General features: G+C 38.1%; 1 protein-coding gene across 1 annotated transcript in view; it reads left to right on the forward strand.

Annotated features, from left to right (window-relative positions):
* Positions 1–24,721, forward strand: part of LOC127426874 (glutamate receptor ionotropic, NMDA 2C-like) — a 70,559-nt gene that overhangs the window by 36,019 nt on the left and 9,819 nt on the right. Inside the window, exons 4-6 of the mRNA XM_051673945.1 lie at positions 3,393–3,507; positions 10,555–10,766; positions 22,547–22,715. Coding sequence (XP_051529905.1) covers positions 3,393–3,507; positions 10,555–10,766; positions 22,547–22,715 — 496 coding nt within the window. The remainder of the gene's footprint in view (positions 1–3,392; positions 3,508–10,554; positions 10,767–22,546; positions 22,716–24,721) is intronic.

Consider the following 24,721-nt stretch of genomic DNA (forward strand, 5'->3'; position numbering starts at 1 on the left):
TGCCAGATGGAGAAGCGTGATTCGTCACGCATCTCCACTGCTCTAGAGTCCAGTGGCGGCGTGCTTTACACCACTGCATCCGATGCTTTGCATTGCACTTGGTGATGTATGGCTTGGATGCAGCTGCTCGGCCATGGAAACCCATTCCATGAAGCTCTCTACGCACTGTTCTTGAGCTAATCTGAAGGCCACATGAACTTTGGAGGTCTGTAGCGATTGACTCTGCAGAAAGTTGGCGACCTCTGCGCACTATGCGCCTCAGCATCCGCTGACCCCGCTCTGTCATTTCACGTGGCCTACCACTTCGTGGCTGAGTTGCTGTCATTCCCAATCACTTCCACTTTGTTATAATACCACTGACAGTTGACTGTGGAATATTTAGTAGCGAGGAAATTTCACAACTGGACTTGTTGCACAGGTGGCATCCTATCACAGTACCACGCTGGAATTCACTGAGCTCCTGAGAGCGGCCCATTCTTTCACAAATGTTTGTAGAAGCAGTCTGCATGCCTAGGTGCTTCATTTTATACACCTGTGGCCATGGAAGTGATTGGAACACCTGAATTCAATTATTTGGATGGGTGAGCGAATACTTTTGACAATATAGTGTATATATATATATATATATATATATTACACACACAAAAGTCTGTCAGAAGATAGTTAAAACATCTTTAAAGGGGTCATTTCATGAGGAAAGCTAATTTTCTTTGATCTTTTGAGATAAAAGAGCTTTATGTACTATAAAGAAATAGTGTAACTTTCAGAACTCCAAACCTACTCTCCAGTCCATTAAGAACATTTATTGAAAATTAGCTGTAAAATAAGGCTTGTTCTGAACTGAAGGCCTTGTTTACACATGGTATTAAGATCTGTCTTGGGTGATCCGTTCACAAGTAGTCAGAGCGGAGATGCATCGCAGTTTATACCTGGTTGTCTTTACACAAAATTTCTGGTTGGATGTATGAGTGTATACACTACAAAAGTCTTTTTGACAACCTCTGAATGTGGTTGAAATGGACAAATCTCAAAGTGTTTTGGAAGTGTTTAAGACCTGTATTTAATATTGTCATGTTTCAAATGGATTGGCCAAAATGGATATTAACATCATTTGTAAGAAGTGCCATAGTTGCATAGTCCGTTTACACATCACTGACTCCTATTGGATGTTTAAAAACGTGTTTAATTCTAAGGCTCAAAGAGAGGGTGGGGAAATGGTCATGAAAAACTAAAATATGACAGTTTTTGGCAGTAATACTTGACTAACATTATAAAATGAATTTTTTTGTATTAAATATAAAAAATATATGATATCACCCCTTTAAAGAGCTGTCTTTTTAGCCTAGACAGGATACAGACCCCTCATTAACACTTGTGCCAATTTGCTCAGTATCAAATTATTTTTAAGTTCATGTTGTCCTATTGTCCTTATTCATATTTAGTGTAGATATTTGGTCAGTTATAATGTATTCTCTACCACCACTGAGAATGTATAATTTTTACAGTCTTTGCTGTTTGCTGTTTATATAGCACCTTTAAAAGTAGCTTCTCAAGGCACTTTACACAGAAAAAACAAACATATAAGAATACAAAACATAAAGATGAATAACATGTATAAACATGCACATCAAAATACAATTAATAATAAAGCAGAAACACAATAAAACATACATATAAGAATACAAAACATAAATATATAAAAATAAAAATTAATGAAATGTATAAACATGTATATCAAAAATACAACTAATAATAAAGCAGAAAACAAAACTTACAAAATCAAGTAAAAGCTAACTTGAAGTATGTTTTTAGATAAGATTTAAAAATGCTTAAAGTCTGTGCCTCTCAAATATCAACTGGAAATGAATTCCACAATTTAGGAGCATAAGATGAAAAAGCCCTGTCACCCATGGAACGCAAGTGTGTTTGAGGGACAGCCAAAAGACCAGATTGGGAGGAGTGCAGATTAGGCTTTGGGGTGTATATTGTTAAAAGATCAGACAAATACTGAGGAGTCAGACCATGCAGTGCTTTATATAAGCATAAGTATTTTAAAAATCAACATGAAACATGACAGAGAGCCAGTGCAAGGATTCCAAAATAGGAGTAATGTGGTCACTTGTTCTGGTCCTAGTCAGTATCCTAGCTGCCGAATTTTGTACATATTACAATTTGTTAAGTGTGGATTTAGAGACTCCAACAAGAAGTGCATTACAATAGTCAATGTGGGAAAAGACAAAGGTGTTGATCAGCTTTTCAGCCAGAGATAAAGATAGCATAGGGCGTAATCTTGCGCTATTTTGCAATATAGATAGTGGATAAGATCAAATACAAACGTGTATTTGAACTCTTATGAAGATTTTTTTTAATAGTATTGTTATGATTTCAGCTATTATGAATTATAGATGCAATCTGAATTAAGCTCACTTGCCGCTCTTCACTGTGCATCAATACAATCAAACTACAACATTAAATCCTAACTCATATTCAGCTCCACCCATGCCCTTTTCTATAAGTGAACTATTTGTTTAGTAAAAATGTCCAGGTCTATGAGACAAAGAGGATTAAAAGGAGACGAATGAAAACTCTATATGTATTAGTGTCTTTTGCCTCTGATTTATATTTATTTGACCTAGTGAAAAAATTATATGATTGTTTTTGGAATGTCCTCCTTTCTCTGCCTAATTCTTCCGTCTCATTTCAGAGATGGATCAAATCCATGGCAATTGTACAATTATTTGGAATTCAAATCTACTTTTTTGGGTTAAGATGCTTTCCCACTAGAGCCTTTGGTGCGGATCCAAGTCTGTTTGATGTCAAAGCTTGATTCGTTTGGTTGGTGTGAAAGCAGTTTTCTAAACTCAGGTGTGCACCAGCAAACTGTACTTGAGTCCGCTTGAAAAAGTATCGTGGGATACATTTTATTTGGACTTTGCTACAGTTCGTAGTTGGTATAAAACAATCTGTGCTAAATTGTGGAAGTGAACCACTACTGATGACGTATAATTTACGTCTTCGCATGCTTATGGTCACACAATATAGTATTATGCATTTATCATAACTAAGTAAGCTTGTCTAAGGCTAAATAGCCTTTGAAAAGCAGCTCACAGTTTTTGCATTCCTTGCAATGCATCCACGGCAGATGACCTGAAGTGCCGTTTTGTAATTGGAAAGATTTGCTGATAAATCCAAAGGCACAAAAACATGAATAAAACTGAATCTGGCATCATCATCCTAAGTTGTTACCTAGCGATACATCTGCTGCTAGTACTCAAGTGGTACTGACGCTGATAACACAAACGGATCTTAACAGAACTTATGTTGTCTTTGCAGTCAGGTTATGGACACAGATCATAACAGAGCTTGTGCTATTTATTTGGTTTCTTCAACAGGCATATGCTAAATGTTTCATGGGAACACAAGGACCTCTCCTTCAACTCTGATGGCTATCTCACCAATCCTTCCATGGTGATCATTGCTTTGGACCGAGAGAGACACTGGGACAAGGTAAATCTTACTGTTGGAACTTGAAGTGACAAGAGCAATAAAATGTTAATACATGCAGAGAGGTCACTGTGCAGAACATGGACACAGGCTCACGAGTTGCAGCCTCTATATTTTTAATATATTCCTTATAGAAGTAAATTGGTATTCACATCTATTTTTGGAACACCCGTTTAAATAATGTTACAGTACATTTAACTACTCAGTAAGTACAATCAGTTACTCTGTATTTAAGTACTTTTAAGGAAGATACGAGAAAACTTCGAAAACTATGAAATGGTTAAACTATAAAAATTGCCTTTCATTGAATAAAATGACAATATGGTTATATTCATAGACATTTAGTTTAAGGCACTTGTGAAAAATGTTGCATAGTGAGGATGTCTTCAAAAATAATGCCATTAATAGTTTTCATTTATCAGTTAACATCATACAAAGTCCAGTAAACTTAAAAAAGGCTAAATCAATATTTGGTGTGACAACCTTTGCCTATAAAACAGCAACAATTCTATTAGGTACACCTGGACAAAGTTTTTCTTAGTTGATGGCAGATAGGATGTTCCAAGCTTCTTTGAGAATTTGCCACAGTTCTCAATCGCTTCTGTCTCTTCATGTAATCCCAGACTGACTCAATGATTTTGAGATCCAGGCTCTGAGGGGGCTATATCATCTGTTACAGGACTCCTTCAGGTTCTTCTTCTATTCAATTCTATTTGCAAATGGAATGTTGAAATCTAAAACTGACATTTCCTACTGTTATACTAAAAGCAGAAAATATAAAATAATAGTTTAAAGACATGTTTTTGTGAAAAATATAATGCACATAAGACGTCTGCACAGTATATATTGTCACAGTCTGTCTTCCTCATGTTCTTCAAGGGCTCTTATTTTAAAGTTTTCCCCTGGACTACATCTCCCATAGTTCACTTCCCTCATCACTTCCATCTGCTCCTCATCATCCTCACCTGTATTCCATTCCCTCATTTAGTTCCTTTTGTATAAATATCCTCTAGTTTTGCCCGTTCCTTTGTCAGTCCTTGAAATGATATGTTGTGTTGTTATTTTGTGATGTTTAGCTTTATAGTTTGTTCCACTCCAGCGATTACTATTGCTAAGCTTTATTGTTTGTTCTACTCCAGCGATTGTAATTAAAAGATTGAAAGTATCTACTCCTACGTCTCCTCTCTTCCACTCCAAGAACCCAACATTACACATATATTGTTAGCAATATATAAATATAAATTGTTTGATATAGGTAAATATAGATGGCTGCTTCTGCATCATTTAAAAGTTGCAACATTTCAATAACTTTGGCTTTTTAGCTTTTATTGATCACAGATTTCCACACAAAAGCAGCGACAATCTTTACAGACTCCTCCAATGCAGTAAATGTATTACTGTCCACACCAGGCTATGATGCAATTACACTTGGCATCATCCTTTCCTCACATGGCCAGCCCTGCAGCTCTTTGGCCTTTGTGACAGGGGCATGTGTAGGCAACCTGGTAATGTGTGAACACCACCTGACTACAATAAGAGATTAGAGGAAAAACAGAGATAAAACTGACATCCAAATTCACACCCTCCTCTAGGTGGATTAAAGGATAAGGATATTAGAGGATGTGTGTTGTCATCTAAGGCCACAGTAAAAACTTGCTTGTCTGATCATTTGTGGTATAATCTTCAACACTGAGTAAATGCACTCAGATTGTATTCCAGCTTATGGTTATATGTAGAGGCAACTTTAAGTTAGCCATTCAGGTTGATTACCCCAAATGATGTGAACACCATAGCTCTGTTGGTATTTCATTGCTCTGTTTTAGCATCCTGACTAGCTTGACCCAGGAACATTGGCTCAACCAGTGGTGTGAGTTTGGGATGGGACTGTTTGTTTGCCCATCCAATGGAAGACATTGAAACCTGTTTGAAAGCAGTCATTATTTTTGTATTTACGTGCGGTGATGCTAGTTGTGTGGAAATTACATCACCTTTCGACGTGAATTGCCATTTGAACACATTTTATTTCCATAATGTGACATATTTCTGAGTGAAAAAAAGATAGTCAATGAAAAAACAATGGACGGGACTTTACAGTGCATACCACAATGGAACCAGTCCTGAATGGGAGTTTGTCAAAACAATTCCTAAATAGCTATTTGTCTATTGGATAACATTATCCCATAGCCCATTATCCCAAGTGACATGAGCGGAAAAGTAAAGTCATTTCAAAGAAAGAGGAATATTTTTATTTTTTAGAGTAACATGCACTGATGAATCATTCACACCCAGAATTTAGATTAGCATTTAGACTAGCCTTGTCAACTTTAAATGTGAGCAAGCTGCAATCCCACCGATTGCACTTGCTCACGCTGTGCACGTGCTGCTCATTTTGTGTGCTGAAGTCATTAGCGAGATGAATCATTGCTTCCCTATTTTAAAGTCCAGGTCTGACAGCACAGAGACTGCTTTTCTCTGTTGGTACCATGGTTGTTTTTCAAAGACAGACAAAGCCCAAATGACGCAGATCAACGTAGAAAAAACACTGCTTTTGTAAATGTCCTTATGTTACTATGATGATCATGTTTTTAAAAAATAGATTTGAACATTTTCTGAAGGAAATGTGAGTGGTACATGCCCATGCAAGTACCGTAATCCTGTGGTGTTGTGGGTGGTTGGCAGGGCAGTGCGATGTGGTTGCTAAGGTGCTCTATATGCATTGCTATGTGGTTCTGGGTGGTTGCTTACTGGCCATCCATTGTGACATTCTGGTCCCTGTATTTGACATGGGTCTCTCCATCAATGCAAGTCAATGGGATTTTTTTTTTAATGTCCGTTTTATTGTCCACCAGTCGAACATTGTAAGTAATCATTTAGAACAGTAATTTTACACACTTCTTTAACAAGCTAAATTATTTGAGGTGTCATGCATGTTTGGAACACAAACGGTGCAGGGTTATGCAGTAACTTTCAAAGGGATAGCTTACGCCTACATTTTTATTCTATCTTCATTCATTCACCCTCATGTTGTTCTAAACCCATATGACTTTCTTTCTTCTGTGGAACACAATGGAGATGTTTGGCAGAACGACAACCGTAGTCAGTTTTACATACTGTACTGTATCTTAAGACACAGGTTTGAAAAGACACAAGGACAGATAAATTAGAACAAGATTCTCATTTCTGGTTGAACTAACCCTCTATTACTTAAGTTTATGAGTTTCTTGAAGTCCCTTATATAAAGTGAGTCTTAGCAAGCACCACTAATAAACTGAACTTTAAAGCTCAATACACAATATGCCATTGCACTTCAAGAAGTACATGAAGATTTTGTTGAATTTAGTGCTTGGATAGAAATTGGCTTTTGGAAATCGATGTCAGTATTATTGGTCTTTTAGGCATAGCACCGCAGCTGCAAAATGAAATAGGCTATTCCAAATAACAGAATGAAATTTGGTTTGTGCTTCAGAACAAGAATCGAATACCCTGCTATTACAGCCATTATATTCTACCAAATTACTGTACCACTCACTTTCGCTATACAGCTATTTCAGTCTGTGGTCTGAAAGTGCTCACGAAAACTAGCACAGACAAAAATAACTGCTTGGCTTTGTCTGGAGTCATTCTTTACACGTAATGAACAATTTCCACGACACAGCCTTGGTTAAATCACAGCGGTCAAATTTTATTTAGTTGCTACTTTACAGATGCACAAATAAAATGTTGGTCACTGAATGTCTTTAGACTTCTCGTCATCATTGTTAATGATCAGATGAGATAAAAAATGTGATGCCACAAGGCTGTCACGTTACCCACACCTGGAGCCTGGTGATTGAATCTATTTGTTCTGCTGATGTTTATGAATGATCCTTCGATAAATCCCTATTGCAAAGGCTTATCACACTCCCTTTCCCTCACAGCTAATACCATAACAAAAAATGGATTACAATTCCCAATCCGAAAAGCCTCCCCTGCATTTGGGCAAGGCTGTATAACAGCTGCTGCACAATTAGCACACTTTCCTGAACTTTCCCGTCTTTTGTCTTAAAAGGAAATGGAACAAATGCACTCTATTTTGCTCTTTTAAACTTCTCAAGAAATACTGTTGCTGAAACATATGGTCATTAGTCAGAACTACACATGCACTGCAAAATGTTTTAAAAAATATTTTCTCAATCAGTATTTTTGCCTTATCCTAACATCCTTAAAACAAAATGCATTGAACTGATAAGCAAAATGACATAAGATATTAAGACTGTTTTTCAAAGAAATCTAACAAAAATTAGTGAGGTTTATGCCTAAAAAAAAAAAAAAAACTTTGCCAATGGGGTAAGAAAAATAAACTTTTTTTTTCTTACCTCATTGGCAAATACTGTAATTTTAGTCTTGTTTTAAGCATAACTCCTTTACAAATGTTATATTTCTCTGAAATTTAGAATTAATATCTTGCTTCTTAAGTAAATGTATCGTATTTAAAGGATATTTAGGTATTTTTGAGGAAAATAAGACAACAGTGGATTTGGAAATAGATTTTTGCATTGAAATGTATTACACATGTGAGGTACATGCTACAAAAATAATTTTCTCAATCAGTGTTTTTGTCTTGTTTTCTAGAAGAAAAAAAAAATCTAAACATCTTTAAAATGAGAAAGCATTACCGAAGAAGCAAGTTTATTATGTAAGATAATAAGACTTGTTTTTTGAGATCCAAAACTATTTAACTAACTAACAAGTATATTTTGAAAATCTTAATATCTTTTGTAATTTTGCTTCTCAAGTAAATTTACTTTGGATCTTGAGGATGTTTAGATATTTTTATTTGGAAAACAAGACAAAACACTGATTCAGAAAATGATTTTTTGCAGTGGCTCTGTTCAACACACTCTCACGGCGAAATCGTAAGGATTCGTACAACTTTTCTAAATTTGGCTAATACGTATGATATGAATTTATATGACTTTCACCACAGCCAATGACATCGCTGGACATCGTTTCCATCTGAAACGCGGCAATTACTTGTTTCAGTCACATACAACAGCTTCCTATTATGTTTACACACTCTACTGATTGGTTAGGTTTAGATATCACCTCGTGCACAGAACTCGCACTTATTTCCGCATTAGACATACGGGCATTTGCACGAAATTAAATCGTACAAATTTATACGAACGAAATCGTACAAAATCATACGAAATAGCCAACTCGTAAAATATGTACAAATTTTCATGAGATCGGGTTGGCTCTGTTACAAAACCAGCAGCAGGGGTCATGCATTCAAGAAGCAGCCAGGTAATAACAACCCCAGCAAATGGACTGCACAGACCACTTAGCTGTTAGTAGAAGGAGGAGTATATGTTCTTCTCTCTTGTACCTTAAAAACAGTGTTACATCAAAACAACTCTGGGACAGGGAACAGGTTCGTACTCCAGTCCCCACGGTATTTAGGTGTGACGCATGGATTCTTGGGAAAGTTTAGTGGAAGCAGAGCTGAAACCAGCTCTCCGTAGTCTCTTAAGCTGAGCTGAACCAGTGGGTTGAGCTGCCTCTGGATAATAGGGCTTTTTTTCACAGTCTACAAACAGCTCTGTGAAGATTTCCCATGAGCCTTTGGGCCCTGGGAGATTTACGGCTTTACTGAAGAAGTATAAATTCTAACCATTATTACAAATAAATTCCAAGTTCAGGGAAAAACCTTAAAAAAATAAGAGCAATAAAGGAGAATAACATAAAAATGCTTTGGGATATTTGATTATACATCATACTGATGGTAGGGCATAAGAATAATGCATTGGATTGAATAGCAAATGATAAATGCAACATACCCTTGAGGAAGACACCATAAACTGTACTTTGGAACATTTTCTTTTATCATTTATGTCATTTGCTTCCATGTATTTGTGTGTGTGGGTATATGATTGCACATTTATAGCTTGGGGACAAATTTGTGCTTAAAAGTGAGCTAAATTAGACAAACCCTCCCTTTGGGGACATCTGCAATTTTATATATATTATAAAATATGTTTACTGGCGGCCAAAAGTTTAGAATAATGTAGAGATTTTGCTGTTTCGGAAGGAAATTGGTACTTTAATTCACCAAAGTGGCATTCAACTGATCACAAAGTATAGTCAGGACATTACTGTTGTAAAAAACAGCACCATCACTAAAAAGTAATTTTTGATCAAATCTAGACAGGCCCCATTTCCAGCAGCCATCACTCCAACACCTTATGCTTGAGGAATCATGCTAAATCGCTAATTTGGTACTAGAAAATCACTTGCCATTATATCAAACACTGCTGAAAGCTGTTTGGTCCGTAAAATGAAGCTTAACATTGTCTTTGTGTTTGTTTTTGAGTTTGCAATAGACTGGCATGTCTTAAGGTCAATATTAGGTCAAAAATGGCAAAAAAAGAAACAGCTTTCTCTAGAAACTCATCAGTCAATCATTAAATTTGGGGAATGAAGGCTATACAATGCTTGAAATTGCCAAAAAACTGAAGATTTCATATAAAGGTGTACACTACAGTCTTCAAAAACAAAGGACAACTGGCTCTAACAAGGACAGAAAGAGATGTGGAAGGCCAGATGTTCAACTAAAGAAGAGGATAGGGACATCAGAGCCTCTAGTTTGAGAAATAGAGGCCTCACATGCCCTCAGCTGACAGCTTCATTTAATTTTACCCACTCAACACCAGTTTCATGTACAACAGTAATGAGAAAACTCAGGGGTGCAGGCCTTATGGGAAGAATTGCAAAGAAAAAGGCACTTTTGAAACAGAAAAACAAAAAGAAAAGGTTAGAGTGGGCAAAGAAACACAGACATTGGACAACAGATAATTGGAAAAGAGTGTTATGGATCTTAACCCCACTGAGCTTTTGTGGGATCAGCTAGACTGTAAGGTGCGGGAGAAGTGTCCGACAAGATTAAAATTATATTATAGAATTAGAAAAAAAAATAGTTTGTTTTAAGCATTACTCTGTTTGCAAGTTGAAATCCTAAGGTATAATTTTCACACTAAAACCTCCCTTAAATTATGCTCAAACCCTCCACAGGTAGGCAACTATGAGGGAGGGATTCTGCAGATGCGTTACCCTGTATGGCCCCGTTACGGCAGCTTCCTGGAGCCTGTGTCTGACAACCGACACCTGACTGTGGCCACGCTGGAGGAGAGGCCCTTCGTCATTGTGGAGAGTGTTGATCCTGCCACAGGCACTTGTGTGCGTAATACTGTGCCCTGTCGTCGCCAGTCCAACCGAACTGAGAGGTGAGTTCTCAACCATCTTTTCTCATGTAGACCTGTGAATGTGACTCTTGATAGCTAAAGGTCAAAAATTCTTGCTGCTGTTTACCAAGTTTTTCCACAGATGGGTTTGCATATGAGACTTATATTTGGGAAATTCCATGAAGAGCACAGCCTCTACACTAGCTCATCTTCTCTCTGCTGCACATTCATACCTACTAATTTAATTACATTGATCCTAAAAATGAGTCTCTTATTAAGGGAGCAATAAAAAGTGTCCAGTAAATGGATTATACCAACAACAAGGATAATAGCCATCCATTAATTATTATAACATAAGCAGCAGCAACCTTTTCAAATTCTAGAATGAGTCACCATACAAACCCAAACAAGACATTTTTAACTGAGAAAGTGTTTTACCTCTGTTCTTTTATGGAACCTTTGGATTAAAACATTTTAACATTCTAAAAATGTTAAACATTCATAAATTCTGCCATTGTTTACTCAACTATCACAAAAATTATTAACAAAATGTTCTATGTAATACAAAAGGGTGAATTTTGAAGATTATCCTGCACACTATTTTGCATATAATGAAAGGGAATGAGGACTGGGGCTGTCAAGCTCCAAAAAAAAAAACAAAAGGACTTAAACAAAAGTGGTCTAAACGACCTGTGCGCTATAATCCAAGTCTTCTGAAGAGGTACGATAGCTTTGTGTGAGTAACAGGCCTAACTTTAAGGTGTTTTTCACTTGATTTAAATTTTTTAGTAAACAATATCCACAGCAGTACACTGATGTACCTCTGTGTTAAATAATATATGGCAGCTTTTTGAAGATGTTAGATGGCTGAGCTGAAAAAACAAAACAAAATAAAAACAGACATGCTAATTAAAAAGAATAGTCTAATAAAGTCTAGAGAACACTAGCAAACACCCCCATTTAGCAATATGCTGTGAGACTCACTTAACACATGCAGCAAGTTACAGTCCAGCAAGCTTGTTAAACAATTTATTGGAATGTTGCATTTGCGAGTTCTCTAAGATGCAAACAGCTAATTACTTCATTGGAGTATTATGTAAAGAATTTAGTTTTCTACTCTATTATAAAAAGAGATGCACAAAACACTTTACCATTGTTTTGTTTTTTCTCTCCAACATTTGTACCTTTCACCTGTTCAAATGGAACACTTCTGCCCACTGTACTTCTAGTTTAATTTTTGAGTACAGTACAAGTTTACTACTAGTTAGAGGAGTGCAGCAAAGCCATTATCTGTATCTGTATCTGTTAATATGACAAAATTATCTGTAACTGTATCTGTATTCAGATAGAACCAGATGTGGGCGTGGTTTAAACCGGAAGTGCGTCAAAACTAATTTTAAAATGTAACTCTCTTGCATTTAGGCACTAGCTTCTGTATATAAAGTATGCCTCAGATAGGCATATTTAATTATTATTATTATTATTATTTAATTATATTATTGATATATTCTTGATTTTTCTCACCAGATGAAGCTGAATATGTAGGCTATATAAACTGTGGAATATGTTGTTAACTGTGGTTCAACATCAACTGCCTCGAGTTACTGGCAATTCTGCTTGCCCTGCGGAGGTTCCGGCCATTGATCCAGGGCAAGCACGTGCTAGTTCGGACAGACAGCATGGTAGCGGTAGCATATGTCAACCGCCAAGGTGGTCTGCGCTCCCGCTGTATGTCACAACTCGCCCACCATCTCCTCCATTGGAGTCAGCAGCACCAAGTCGCTGCAAGCCACTCACATCCCGGGCAACCTCAACACTTCGGTGGACGTGCCGTCACAACAGGTTACCCTCAAGGGAGAGTGGAGACTCCACCTTCAGGTGGTCCAGCTGATTTGGAGTCGATTCGACAGGCACAGGTGCACCTGTTCGCCTCCCAAGAATCCTCCCCACTGCCCGCTCTGGTACGCCCTGACCAAGGCCTTCCTCGGCATAGACATGCTGGCACACAGCTGGTCCCCTGGCATTCGCAAATATGCGTTTTCCCCCAGTGAGCCTGCTCGCACAGACCCTGTGCAAGGTCAGGGAGGACGAGGAGAAGATCGTCCTGGTAAGCACCCTACTGGCCCGCCCAGATGTGGTGCTCGGACCTCACGCTCCTCGCGACAGCTCCCCCGGGCAAATTCCCCTGAAGAAGGACCTTCTTTCTCAGGAAAGGGGCCCCATCCGGCACCTGCGCCCAGACCTCTGGAATCTCCATGTCTGGCCCCTGGACGGGACGTGGAAGACCTAAGCTGTCTCCCACCTGCGATGGTAGACACGTTCACTCAGGCTACGGCTCCCTCTACGAGGCACCTGAATGCCTTTAAGTGGCGTCTGTTCGCTAAGTGGTATTCTTCCCGTCGGGAAGACCCCCAGAGATGCGCAGTCAGATCAGTGCTTTCCTTCCTGCAAGAGAGGTTGGAAGGGAGGCTGTCCCCTTCCACCTTGAAGGTGTACGTTGCTGCCATAGCAGCACACCACGATGCAGTCGACGGTAAGTCCTTAGGGAAGCATGATCTGATCATCAGGTTCCTAAGAGGCACCAGGAGGCTGAATCCCTCCAGGCCACGCCTCGTTCCCTCATCGGACCTCTGTAGTTTTTCAGGGTCTACAGAGAGCCCCCTTTGAGCTTTGCAGTCAGCCGAGCTTAAGGCACTCTCCTTGAAGACTGCCCTCCTGACTGCGCTCACTTCCATCAAGAGGGTAGGTGACCTGCAAGCATTCTCTGTCAGCGAAACGTGCCTGGAGTTCGGTCCAGGCTATTCTCACGTGATCCTGAGACCCCGACCGGGCTATGTGCCAAGGTTCCCACCACTCCTTTTAGGGACCAGGTGGTGAACCTGCAAGCGCTGCCCCAGGAGGAGGCAGACTCAGCCCTGTCGTTGCTGTGTCTGGTGCGCGCTTTACGCATCTATTTGGATCGCACGCAGAACTTTAGAGTCTCTGAGCAGCTCTTTGTCTGCTTTGGTGCACAGCGGAAAGGAAGCGCTGTCTCCAAGCAGAGAATCGCCCACTGGCTCATTGACGCCATAACTATGGCATATCTCGCCCAAAACATGCCGCCCCTGGTAGGGCTACAAGCCCATTCTACTCGTGGTGTAGCGGCTTCTTGGGCCCTGGCCAGAGGTGCCTCTCTAACAGACATTTGCAGAGCAGTGGGCTGGGCAACACCCAACACCTTTGCAAGGTTCTACAACCTCCGGGTGGAACCGGTTTCGTCCCAGGTATTGGCACGCAACACAAGCGGATAAGCCCAGGATAGCCGGCCGGGTGTATTGCTTGCACATAGCGCCTTCCACCTCCTATTGAGCTGAAGACGTGCGCTGTTAATTCCCAGTAGTGTTCACAAAAGTTGTTCCCTGGTTGACTTCCTCCGAGCCCTGTGGCAGTCGAGTTTTCGGAGAGACTCGCTGCCGGCCCAGTACACACGCTAACTATGAGCCCGGTTCTGGGGTAGGTGCTCCGCATGTGGCGGTTCCCTGTAAGGCTAACCCCATGCGATCTATATCTTCCGCTAATTCATTTGCCTGCTGGCAAACTGCGTCTTCCTTGGGCAGAGCCCCTCTGCCCCAGTCTCCATGTTGAAGTAACTCCTCCCCCATTGGGCAGGATCTACCTTGAAGGCTCTCCACATGGTTGGAAAGACCATGTGATGTATTCTTCCACTTAAATATGCCCCCTCTCTTGGGGCGAGGTGTGGTCTCCGCGGTGTCCTCCCCTTGGGAGGGACACCCCCCGACTAGACCTGGCGGCCCAGTCAGATAATCCCCCTTCTCTTTTAGGGAGTGGAAAAAGAGAAGGGGAAAGAGGCCACGACTGGGTTAAGCCTGTCTCTATCTCTGGGTAGTTGACTTGTCCCCAAAAAGGGCCGTTCGACACTCATAACTGTGTTGGGGGAGGTTACGTGTCGACCTGGTGTGCTGGCTATGAGGCACACAGCAAGTCTGCCCACCACACACCACCAGTTCATGTAACACAGTTCAGCCTTGTGGCGTTTTGTATAGGGACCCCTAGTGTCACTACATCGACACCAACGTCAAGTGAGTGACAGATAGGGAACGTCATGGTTACTGGTGTAACCTCCGTTCCCTGATGGAGGGAACGAGACGTTGGTCCCTCCTGCCACAACGCTGAACTACCCGCTGAAATGGCCAGACCTTATATCGGCTCCTCAGCGTAAAACCTGAATGAGTGGTTGCATACCAGCTCCTTTTATACCCGTATGTTCGGGGGAGTGGCATGCAAATACCACTCGCCAATTTTCATTGGCCTTTTATCAAAGACCAGAGGTGTCTCGGGCTCCCAAGAGTGACCCCTAGTGTCACTACATCCACACCAACGTCTCGTTCCCTCCATCAGGGAACGGAGGTTACACCAGTAACCATGACGTTTCTCCTGGTATTTCGGACATTAATATCTGCTGAAACATTTTCGTTTATGTCTGTGCAGTGTGCAAGTAACAATGTTATTCTGGAGGTGTCAAGCAATTGTAAAATGTAAAGCACATTTTGCAGCGAATATTAAATACAAATATTAAAAGAAATGAGAATAAATTAATATAGCCTACAAACTGAAAGCACCATAAATCTGTATCAGAAAGTTCAAGGCTTATTTTGTGTTCACATATTTTTGTGGAGGACATAATTAATTAGTTAAATTACACGTGCAGAATTAGTGAAATGCTTGATGAGATTTTTTTTTTTTTAATCCTCCTTGTGTAGGAATATTCTGAATATATTTACACTCTATGAAGTATTTAAACCTAAATGCAGCATTTAAACATTTTTGGAATAAAGGATTAACCAGATAATTACCTTAATGTGGATATAAATGTGGTCAACTTACAGTCAAGCGCCACTATAAAATCATCACTTCTTTGGTCAGGAATTAAACATCGTGCTTAGGTTGGTTTATAAATCCTTACATGTGAATTGTGTGAAACATTTGTCGTTAATGTGATCAGACATTTCAAACAGACATTTCAAGAAGTGGAAAATGTGTATGATACAGTAAATACTCTTTACAAGCTTAGATTTCTAAGACGTGCACAATTAACAGAGACTGCAAACGGAGTCAAGAATGCGGCCATCCGATCTGAACTTAAAATCACCAAGTGCATTTTCATTCATAAGGTTTACATTCTAGTAATATTGGTTTCACTGACTTATCATTGCTTTGTAATTTTCTATATGTTAAAATATAGCCTTATGCTTGTGCTCGTTGGATGATCAGTCTTCCGAATATTTTTTCTATTATTCAGATGAATTCATTATTCGTTTTGAAGTCATTATTCGTGCCTTTCTGAATAAGGTATTCAGCTTCACCTAGTAGGTGAGGATTTATAGTGAAATAACCTAAAATAACCCAATGTTTTCAACAAACAGGAAGAGAGATCACATAATCACTGATTATTAGGGGGGCAGAGATGAAAGAGGAGTCCTGCTTAGAAACCATGTAGCCTACTTCCTATTTGAGAATAACACCTTAGAGGAAAAGAGTGTAAAAAAGAAAGACTTTCTCGCCTTGAAAGTGCTAAAATTGGAAATTAAGTACAACTTAAGCACATTGTAGGCTCCCAAAACTGACTGCGAAATTCAGGTCTCATCTTCATTCACCAAAGGGCCTTAATGATTTAAACAGCAACTCATTGGATTGAAGACCTTAGTCTGCCACAAACCTATTATTATCACTGTTTTGCTCATTCCAACAATTAATCCCCCAGCCCCCTCTTGCCCTAGGCATAAACTTGCAAAATCTCCAACCCTTTTATCACAGACCTCAAGCAATTTACTTTCCCCTGTCAGTGGAATTCCTTGACGTAAATAAGACAATAGTGACATTCCAAAAGTTTAGTCTTGTTCCCTCGGGTAACTGAAAGCATCTTTCAGTTAATTCTGCGGCTCTGGAGGTAACACATGGTGAGTGAGGTGCATGGCACGCCCAGAAAGAGAGATGACAGACCCATTATGGCTCCATGCTGAGGCGAGAAAGTGTAAATAAATCATACAGCAGAGTAATCACCCTTCGGGGAGCGTGTGATGGCTGAGGGGGAAACAATGATCAATACTAATGGTGAAACATTCTGCTCTGGGCCCATCACACACCTTCATACTAATTGGCACCGGTGCTCACAAAGCTCTGGGAAGTGTGACAACAGTTTTAATTGGACCTGTGGTAACAATGGACATTTGATGTGAGGGAATATATGGTACAAAAAAATCCCAATTCTTGTTTATTTACATTTGTTAATTACACTTGTTATGCTGAAAAGTAACTATTATTTAGGATTTGGTATATTGTCAGTATACCAATAGTATACAGTGGCATCTGCAAGCAAATGATGCTGCAGTTTTTCTCAGAACTAACATTGTTATTACTTTTAATCAGCTGGTCTCACTTTTATTTTTAGTGGATGTATGGAGTCATTTACCTTCGAGTTAACACAGATACCCTAGCAGAGTAACCACAGGTGTAGTTCATCACATTAACTATGGAAATGTCTCATTAAAGGAATAGTTCACCCTAAAATGAAAATTCTCTCATAATTTACTCACCCTCATGCCATCCAAGGTGTGTGTATATGTTCTTCAGCATAACACAAATGAACATTTTTATAAAATGCAAGTGAATGAGTGGCAACTTTTTGAAGCTCCAAAAAGTATATATTGCCATCATAAAAATAATCCATACTATTCCAGTGGTCTACTGAATTGAAACACTAGGTGTGTGTAAGAAATAGATCAATATTTAAAACTTTTTTTTACTAAAAATGTTTGCTTCCAGCCAGCTTGAGGTTTGTACGTTGACGAGGATGGAATTCAAACTGCCTCTTGCGTCACATAGGCACGTAAGCCTCCTCTGCATAGATATTCATACCTAGATCCCTTATTATGGACTGCGGTTCTTTTTTGACACAAAAAGAGTTTATGCAGTGGTCTGAGCAAGGAGCTCGGTCTGAGGCATCTCCTCCACCCACTCACTTGCATTCAAACTGATTCAAACAGCTGTTCACCGTTCCAAGATGGTGCCACAGTTGACGTATTCAAACCAGCCGAATGAGGCATCTATGTATGATTATCTATGCTCCTGTGTTGTAAAATCAAACAAAACTGCGCTTCCGTTTTGTTCCATATTTCACATGTCAGTTCTCGCGTGAGCTTGCCAGTGCGATTGACCTTGACCCACGTGAATTTTTTATTAAAAAAAAGTTTAAAAAATTTATCTATTTCTTACACACACCTAGCGTTTAGCTTCAGAAGACATTAATTTAGAAGAAGAAGAAGAAAGCCTTTATTATTGTCACACATTATACATCTTCATATATACAGTGAAATTTCTTTGTTTTCACATATCCCAGCTAAGCTGGGGTCAGAGTGCAGGGTCAGCCATGATACGCCGCCCCTGGAGCAGATAGGGTCAAGGGCATCCACTGGAGTCTAACGGATTACTTTTACGATGGTTATATGTGATTTTTGGAGCTTCAAAAATTTGCTGAAACATTCTTCTAAAAATCTTCATTTGTGTTCTGAAGAAGAAAGAAAGTCATACACATCTGGGATGGTATGAGGGTAAATGATGAGAGAATTTTAATTTTTGGGTGAACTAATCCTTTAAGTTTGGTGACCAGAAAGTGTCCAAATACATTAGTTTTGAATGAATATTCCGGGTTCAATACAAGTTAAGCTCAATCGATAACATTTATGGGCTTGATTACCTCAAAAATCAACTTGTCCCTCCTTTTCTTAAAAACAAAACAAAAAAATAAGCAAAAAATCTGGGTTACAGTGAGACACTTACAATGGAAGTGAATGTGGGCATTCCATAAACATTAAAATACACATTGTTTCAAAAGTATAGCCACAAAAAAACAATATGAGTGTTGATTTTAGTGTGATATAATCACTTACTAACCTTTTCTGTCTAAAATTATATCCAATTTTATAACTTTGTTGCCATTATGTAATACAGCCAAAAAAAAAAAAAAAAAAAAGATGATACAGCTAAACAACTTTACAGCTCAAATAATACACGTTTTAACAGAAGAATCCGCGTATTGATGCTTTCATGAAATGATAAACCGTACATTTCTGTCTTTTAACCCTCCAAAAATTGGCCCCATTCACTTCCATTGTAGGTGCCTCACTGTAACCTCTATTTATTTTTTTAAAGAAAAGTAAGGAGGAGTTGAAATACATTTTTGTGGTGATTAACATTATGCCACAAATGCTGTCGAATGAGCTTAACTTGTACTGAACCGGGATATTTATTTAATTTAGAACAGTAGATCTCTTGTTTTATCACAAAACATTTTTTTGTGAAATGTTTTGCTTAAAAAGAGTGCTTATGCTGTTTTCCTTTAAAATCAATACCACTTGGCTTGATTATTTATTATCTATTGCAATGAAATGTATGCATTTTTAAGTGTGGCTTAAGGGCTTAAGCCACTGTCAGGGTTGGGGAGTAACGGAATACATGTAACAGGATTACGTATATAAAATACAAAATATAAGTAACTGTATTCCACTGCAGTTACAATTTAAATCATTGGTAATTAGAATACAGTTACATTCAAAATGTATTTTGATTCCTGAAGAGATTACTTTGCATTTTATTGTCATTTGTTTCATTTAATATTTAGTCCTTTCAGATGGAAAACATTTATCCATATAAATGATGCAATCCAAAGTGCATTTGAACAGCAGAGAAACACTTTCTTATGATGTGTTACATTCATACGAGCAGACAGAGAAGTAAGTTTGAAGTAAGTTTGGAGCAGAAGAAACAGAAATAAACCTTGTGTAAATTGTCAGCTTTACACTAAGCTAAAATGCTATTTCTAGCCATTTTACAAGCACGTTACCAGGCACGATCATATTTTTTTATCAATAAGATTCACATTGGATCATTATTTCTTTTTTTCTAGTAAGACCTTTGATATTAGGGCAAAAATCGTATTCTTGATAATAATTTTTGTATTGTTTTCCTGTAATAATATCTAAAAATCCATAAAACAAGATCAATCTAATTGATCTTGTTTTAGAAACAACACTGCATAAGATATTTAGGTTTTTCAGAGAATGTATTTTTAACATGTGTATTTTGTCTTACTGTACTGGCAGAGTTTTTATAGTCAAAACAAGTGAAAAAATCTGCCAGTGCTGAAGAAGTAATCCAAAGTATTTAGAATACGTTACTGACCTTGAGTAATCTAATGGAATACATTGCAAATTACATTTTACAGCATGTATTCTGTAATCTGTAGTGGAATACATTTCAAAAGTAACCCCCCCAACCCTGGCCACTGCATATGATATTCTTACCAAATAACATCAGTCACTCACCAGAAATTCCAGTGCAGTCCCATATATATGAAGGTCAGCAATGTCTAGACTATGGTACTATTATGAAACTGTTTTTGGATATGAAATGCATGAGTCCACCACATCTAAATTAAAGTAGTTCTACTTCTAAATGTGCTACATTACACTAATTTATACAATACATGGGCAGAGCCACTGTATATCTCTTATTCATCTGTAATGGTTTTCATTATGACTGTACACCAGTTATATCAGAGATCCATATTACTCAATTTACTTTAATTAACTTGGTTTAAAGGAGAAATAATTGATTGGCATTCCCTAGACAGGGAGGTTTGTGTGCCAATGTCTATTATCCCAGAAAACAGACTAATGCACTTTGACACCAACTTCCTCTTCATCACTGTCCCTTGTGCTTTGTGTGTGTGTGTTTGTTTGACTGATTAAACATCTCATCCTCAATTCACAGCCCACTTAACCCAAAGTGCCAGCGCTGTGAGCAGGTGTTGATACAGGGTAGCAGAGAAACCAGCTTGTTTATGTTACGTCCAGACTGTTTGGAGACTCTCATCTTTGCAAACACTTCATTTGTCTTTCTTTGTTATGGTTGCTGCCAGTGCGACGCACGTGGCTTTGCCATCCCTCTGCCCAAGTCCACTCCCTGTACAGCTCATTACGCTGGAGGTCTGGGAGGTTAGATGTGATGTATCATTATTGCTCTCGGAGTTTCTCTGCCGAGTCACCCCAGCATCTAACGGCTAATGGAGGCCATCACTTTGTTTGGATGCGTGTTTTGAGCATTTTGTTGTGAAAGCTTACAACCAAGATGCTGTTTCTTTAGATTTTGGACTACAAGGTTTTTCAGTTGCAGCAGTTTGGAGAGAAGTGCAATCGTTTATTTTATTTTCCCACTATTTATTTACCAGCATCTGCTTATTTATATGAGTAAACATAATTATGTAGGTCTTCTTTATAAAGTATGTTGTAAGTAAATTACATTTTGCCATTTAAATTTTGAATTGGGCTCCTGTTAAAGGGATAGTTCATCCAAAAATGTCAAACCTGTATGGTTTTCTTTCTTCCGTAGGCCACAAAGGGAGATGTTAAGCAGGATGTTCTCACTGCTCTTTTCCATACAATGAAAGTGAATGGTGACCAGGGGGTGTAAAGCTCCAATAATGACCAAAAAACATAAAAGTACCATAACAATAATACATACGGTCTGTGCGCTATATTCCAAATCTTCTGAAGTCATACGATAGCATTGTGTGAGGAAGAGACAAAAATTATCATTGAATAATGACTTAAATTTCTTACATTTAAATGTCTGTTCCTCACACAAAGCCATCAAATGGCTTTAGAAGTCTTGTTATGTAGCATGTCAAATGGGCTACTTACAGTATATAGTGCTTTTTATCATTTTTGGAGCTTGACTGTTCCAAGTCACCATTCACTGTATTCATTGAATGGAAAAGAGTAGCTAAACTATTGTGTTCCACAGAAGAGAGAAAATCATATACTGTAGGTTTGTAAAGACATAAGGGTGAGTAAATCATAACAGAAATGTAATTTCTTGGTGAACTATTACTTTAAGAATTAATTAGCTGGCACTGTGGTGGGAACTACTATTTTATTGACTTGAAGATGACAGGTCAGTAAAAGTGAAAAGCCCTCAGATGTGCAATGGCATTTTACCTTTGTTAGAGAAGTCCTTTAATGTTCTTTTTGTCCATAATTTGCTCCTAATCCTAAAACGGCAAGCACAAATGATTTCCTCTCTCTTTTTTAATGTCTGCATTATTTTAGTTTGTTACCAGCCAAAGTTAATTAGCCTTTCTGTCAGTAATGTCTCTTTCAGGTGTGTCACACCATATGTTTTGCTCTAGAACCACACGCTTTGATCCTCTTCACCAAATGTTTAATCAGAGCATATTAAATGATTGTTGAAGTCCTTTTGACTGATTCCTGCTATGGTTAACTTGAAGTTTTTCGAAAGTTGAAGGAACAGTTAATCAAAAAAATAAATTCTGTCATCATTTACTCACCCTCATACGTTCCAAACCTGTTCCAAACCGGACTTTCTTTGTTCTGTGGAGCACAATAGGAGACATTTTTGACTGGACTAGAGACTGGAGCTTTCAAGCTTCAAAGAATTATGCAAAAACAACATAAAAGTGGTCCATACAACTTGTGCAATATATTCCAAATCTTCTGAAGTCATACAATAGGTTTGTGTGAGAAACAGTCATTATTCACTGATAATCATCCCCTCCAGTTAGCTGTTAACTTAAGAAACACTTTTGTAAAACAAAATTTTACTTTTTGTTTTAACAACTAAAGTCATATAGGTTTGGAACAACATGAGGATAAATAATGATAGAAATGTCTTTTTTTGGATCAATTATCCCTTTACCTACACTAATGAAAATTGTTGTAAACGTTTGACAATTTTTCTTTGTGCAGTATAACCGGTCACACCGAGCCTTACACCAAACTCTGCTGCAAAGGCTTCTGCATAGACATCCTAAAGAAGCTCTCACGAACCATCAAATTTTCATACGACCTTTATCTGGTCACCAATGGGAAACATGGCAAGATGGTTCGTGGCGTCTGGAATGGGATGATTGGAGAGGTATGAAATGGCACATTCACTCACTCTCTCTTTTTCTCACATAAACGCACTCACACTTCAAACATGTCAACAGTTCAGAGCTCTTGGGAAATGAGCTAAATTAGCATCTGAGGATATAAAAATAACACAGTTTACAGCATGATTAAAAAAATAAATCAGCTTCTTATGATAGCGTCAACACGCTTTTCCTAACATTACTCACACCCTGTTTTCTATCCTTATTTAACAAGAATCTTCTGAAACCTCCAATTATTGCGTGAGATACAAGTCAAGTTATTTAGGGCATTCATGGAGCAAAACTGGCTTTAAAATGCAGTCTTGACACATTCCATCCTGTGATCTCCTGCTGCGTGTAGTGTCACTTAATCCGGTGGTTAAGTGTCTTCCACAGCTGTTGATCACTTCGTCGGTTCTCATCACCTGCATCTGCTCGCAGGCTGATGAGTTTAAAGATAGCAAACTCACCCTCGCTTCAGATACAGGGCTTAAATGCTTTTCACACTGGGTGAGGAGTAGTTCAATAAATGTTTGCATTCAGGTTTGATGTGTAATGTGAGGAATTTCCATTAATGAGGTTGATTGAGGTTGACGGCAAAACAAATCTGTCAGTGCTGTTTTGTGATGACACACCTAGAGGTTCTTGTCCTTTTTCTATCCCTTGAAGAAACTGGAATCTAGAAGCCAAAAGCAAATAAAAGTAAGTGTAAATTGCAATATCCACAAAATTATTCTCAAAAACACATTTCAGTTCATTCAGGACTCAGGAGTGGAAAATATTGGAGTTATTGTACTTCATAGTGATTCTTAAGTATTATTTTGGAAAATTGTACTAGAGTAATATTGAAACTGAATATATAAGTCAAGTTCTGAAATGAATTTATGCAAAAACTGTTGTGAAAAAAAAATGTTGTGAAATTGCAAAAATATTGCAAAAACTATTTGTGAATAAAGCAGTGTTTCCATCCCACGTGTTTAAGAGAACATAACTGTCACTTCTGGGGAATTGATGCAAAATAAAAATAAAATTGGAATTCGAAGCCACTGTAGTTCTTTTATTAAATGTAACAAATTCCTACTTGAGGTTTATAGTGCGCAGAAAACAATGGTCTGACATACTTCATGTTTTCTAGCTGTCATGTCTGGGAGCAAAAGTGTGTCAGACAGTTTTGGAAGATAATAGTAGCTAATCATTTTGATGAGATGCTTTAGCATTTTATAATAACCAGAGCAAGATCTAAGATGCCATGTGATGATATCTGTTTTATTATCAAAATAAATAAATACAAATGTCATTTTTAAATTTTTTTATGCACATTGTAGATTTTTTTTATTTGCTTCCATCCAGCATTTTTTTTTTTTTTTTTTTTTTTTTTGCGATTACCTAAAATTTGCATTTAATTATATGTGGATGGAAGCCCAGCTATTGTCATTCAGACCTTCAAAGTACACAGAACACACACACAGCATTTCGCAGGTGATCATACTTAACCCTAAAAAGGTTTTTGTATCCTGTGGGACACAAACATTTAAGAGGCAAGGGAGAGGAGCAATGAGTGAGTCGGTCAAATTTTTGCAAAAAAATATTAAAAAGGGTGTCCCTGCAAATACTGAGAACATGCAACTTTCTATATATAGTCTGGCATGAACTCGTAATCTTTAAATAAAAAGGCAGCATTTTTTGAGAAGACAGCTGACCTCGAGGCAAACACTCCAATCTTTTCAGTGTTATTTTCATGATTTCTACAAACTATAATGTTAATAAAAGTAAAAAAAAAAAAAAAAAAAAAAAGCTATTTTTTAGAGAAAAAAAAACATTGAAATGTTTAATGTAGGCCCTAATGTGTTGAAAAATATCAATGAATTCATTTTCAAAGGTAGCTTTATATATGATTGCCCTTTTTAGGGAATCAAAGCTAAATAATTTGTGCTCCCACAAATGTTACTTTACTTACAAAAACAGCCAATGAAATCAGTTTCAGGACAAAATATAACTGTCTACAACTCTG

This window comes from Myxocyprinus asiaticus, chromosome 36, assembly GCF_019703515.2.
Source record: "Myxocyprinus asiaticus isolate MX2 ecotype Aquarium Trade chromosome 36, UBuf_Myxa_2, whole genome shotgun sequence".
NCBI classification, from domain to species: Eukaryota; Metazoa; Chordata; class Actinopteri; order Cypriniformes; family Catostomidae; genus Myxocyprinus; species Myxocyprinus asiaticus.